Below are 3441 nucleotides of genomic sequence, written 5' to 3' on the forward strand. Positions count from 1 at the left end.
TTTTTGCTGTTGTAGGGCTATCACTAAAGAGGTCGAGGAAAACTCGAATACGGCAAAGGTGATGGGTTACGCTGCGTGTAGAGCGTGGTATTACCAAGAGCTTCGTAGCATGCCAGTCACTGCATGCATCGCACTTTCCATGTTGGAGACTGGCATAACATCAACATACTAGCAGCTCAATTTTAAACAATTGCAGCTCACATCTAACGGATCATGGCAAGCGCTGCTCGAACTGTACAGACCCGCGATGCCAAAATAGGATTATTCACAGACACGATCGCGCTCTCCGTCCCTAGTGAAAATTGTGTTGATCCCACACTATATTTATTGCGGCTGGTCGCATAGTTTTTACGCAGTTAGGCAAATATTATTATCAAATAAAGCCTTGTCATGCGTCCTCCTCTGAAATACCGTGAGCATTAACGCCACAGAATTTTTTTTACCGAAGCAGAATTCCATTGACTACGATTTTTGGCGCCAAATGCACGGACAACGGTGATGTTCACGGTCCTCAACGACGGCTGCCCCACATAATTTTTTTTCCTCGTCGCAGTCCAACACGTGACCAAACTCTGTTTAAGAGACCATGATACATTAAGCAATTAATTCAACATTCACCTCGCTTTTCGGGCACAATAATCATTTCAAAAGTCCAACCTTTTTCCATCTTCTCTTTCACGCCTGGATGCACCCATGAGTACACAATGACGGGACGTGAAGGCAGCTTGGCGCTGTGTTTCGCATCAGCCTTCCCAAGCTTCGTTTTCACTCGATGGGTTTCCCCCCTACGCTGACACTGTTCCGCTAACAAACGAGCTGCACTGTGTCAAATATTTGTGATCTAGCGGAGGCTGTCCTTTTCATTCTATTTTATCCCGGGGGATAAAGGGGGCCATCGTTTAGATATCAACCGATAAAGAAATAATCAAGGCCAATAGAAGTTAATACAGCCGGCGTTCACTATGTCGCTTGTTAGCCATAGACATGACGCGCCGCACCTAAAGACAGATCTTTATATTTTCTGATTTCATACAAAAGACGTTTGACTGTGCTCTACACTAGCGCATACTTTGTCTTCTTAGTTTGTAACGGGGGCATTCGATGTTTACCACAGTCACCATCCGAGATATCCTCACAAATATGACTTCGTATTAAACCGTTATCTTTGCGGGGACTTGTGCAGCGCTTATGGGTCGCTTAAATTTCGCGACCGACCTGATTTCCGATCCGAGCTCTATATAAAGCGAAATTTGAAGCATTGGTGTCTGTGCAACGGTGACAAACCCATTCAAGTGTGAAAACAGTCGACATGCTATATTAGTTAATCCCCTAAAGCGATATGGTTTGCTCTAGCGAGAGACATGGCCGGTGGCCAGCGATTCGACTTACCCAGCGATGTTACCAAACGCCAATACCAGTAGTACATTGTTCCATTTGAGTCTGTGTACACGTCTACACAGTGAAAACTTTGATTTACAGCTTCGATATGCAGATGAAGTGTTGCATTGGGCACTGTCAGATTTGGAGAGATGCTCTCTCCGGCGCTTAAGGCTATATCTCTCCAGTTTTGGATTCAACTATTATTCTTTGGGTGACACAGCCCTTGAGTGATGGGATTAGAGTCTCTAATTGTCCAGCATGTCGTGGACAAGGGCGTTTATTTGTGGCGCTATGTCAATGTTTTTTCTTCGCTTGACCCCGATGACCCGAGAAACACGATTAGCGGATCTGTTGTGCCAGCGTTTGGCGACTTCTGCAACCCCTACCACTGAATGGTACTTGCCCAACTGCAGCTAACAGATGCCATCGAGGATAGCTTGTGATACAGGCTAGACGGTCAATTTGGCCATATTTGGGAAATGTTTAATATTGGCAATACAGACAATTGCCTGCCAAGTGGGGAAATGTCGCTAGCTGTTTCAAAGTCCCATAGTGCGCGGAATTCGCCCGTTTATTCAAGTCGCAGCGTCCAGCGTTCACGGTACAGCGTCCGACTGCACCACATGTAAACTAATTAAGTTTTCCAGTCGCGTTTGCTCGCCATGTAAATTGTGCGCTCGACACCGACGAGAGTGAATTACCTCTTCTGCAAAAAAATACCAGTTAAAAAAGGCAGTGTTAACAATTGCCGCGTGACTCATATGAAACCTTGCAGATCTCTTCAAGCTATCAGTCAACGGTAGTCTATTGCCCAGGCACCTTGCCGTCTACTGTAAACCGCCAAGCCATCCATGCCCATGGTCATGAGCAAAGTCAAATTTTAAATAAACCAAAAATCAAAAGAACGAGTGGGCACGTTAAGTGATATAGTTCAATTGCCCTAAGGTATCGATGTACATTTTGTTCTGTTGCAATAGGAAACACAAAACATATGGGGGATGTACTTCACACTTCTAATGCCATTTAATGTAAAAGCAACATTTGGAATTCCTTTATCCCCTCTAAGTAGATAAACCCAGCCCTGTCTCAAGACTGTTTACGCTGTTTGACTTGTTCACTTTCACTTAAAATAACACGTCACTAATAGTTTGTTTACATTAAGCGTTACTTAAGTTTCTGCCCGCTGTTTGGGGATAGGAGGCCAAGCTGATAGTATGGACTTGTATCCCAAATGATCTCTGGTGCATGCGAAGCATGAAGCTCAAACTTTCCACTATCATACATGAAGGGTAGCAGAAAAATAAGATATATTATTGTAGGGTTGTCACAAAAGGACAATCAGAAGAACATGGTCAGCAATCACAACAAATATCTGCATGAACAATAACAGTAGATCAAAAAACTTTACGACACCTGATGAATATCGCTCAAATAAAATTAATCAACATCTGGAGCGATTACATATATATATGTATGTATATATATATATATATTGTTTCTTATACGGCTGAGTCTTTGCTCTTTGTCAAAGTAATGTAGCTAGTCTAATGCCTATTCATTGTTTGTGTACAAGACGGTATGATTCTATAAACTGTTTACTTAGAATATACTTTGCATACTCATTAAGCTAAATCTGTAATTGAGGATAGAATGTCCTCAGGGGATGAGTTTTTTGGATTTGTTTTGTTCTTTGTTTGTTTTTTGTTTTCGCTTCAGTCAGTGAAAGTCGATGAAGTCAAATCTTCAGCAGAGAAACTTCACACAGCGAAGGTAGAACGCTTTCTTTTAATTCTAAAGAGCAAAATCGTTAGGTTAAGTGTGATTTTGGTCAGCGATTGTACACTCAATAACTGCTGGAATGGCCAGTGAGATACAGAGACCATACACGTACTATTTGGCTGTGGATAGATCGCTTAGTAAAACTGTTGCTACAAGAGACAAAGGCATAGAAGATGAAACAGCTTAGTGGTCGCGTTTTGAGGCAGTATTGAAAGCCGAAAAATAGTTAGAGAAATGAGAAATGTAGACAATATGTTTGATTATTGCGGTCTTTGGTTACAA

At 42.3% G+C, this 3441-nt stretch overlaps 1 protein-coding gene across 1 annotated transcript in view; it reads right to left on the minus strand.

Moving 5' to 3' along the window:
• LOC139121620 (uncharacterized) overlaps positions 1-1573 on the minus strand; it is a 21850-nt gene extending 20277 nt beyond the window's left edge. The window contains exon 1 of the mRNA XM_070686669.1: positions 1390-1573. Coding sequence (XP_070542770.1) covers positions 1390-1426 — 37 coding nt within the window. The 5' untranslated portion in view covers positions 1427-1573. The remainder of the gene's footprint in view (positions 1-1389) is intronic.
• Positions 1574-3441: the final 1868 nt, after the last annotated feature.

The sequence above is a fragment of the Ptychodera flava genome, chromosome 21 (assembly GCF_041260155.1).
Source record: "Ptychodera flava strain L36383 chromosome 21, AS_Pfla_20210202, whole genome shotgun sequence".
Lineage (NCBI taxonomy): Eukaryota > Metazoa > Hemichordata > Enteropneusta > Ptychoderidae > Ptychodera > Ptychodera flava.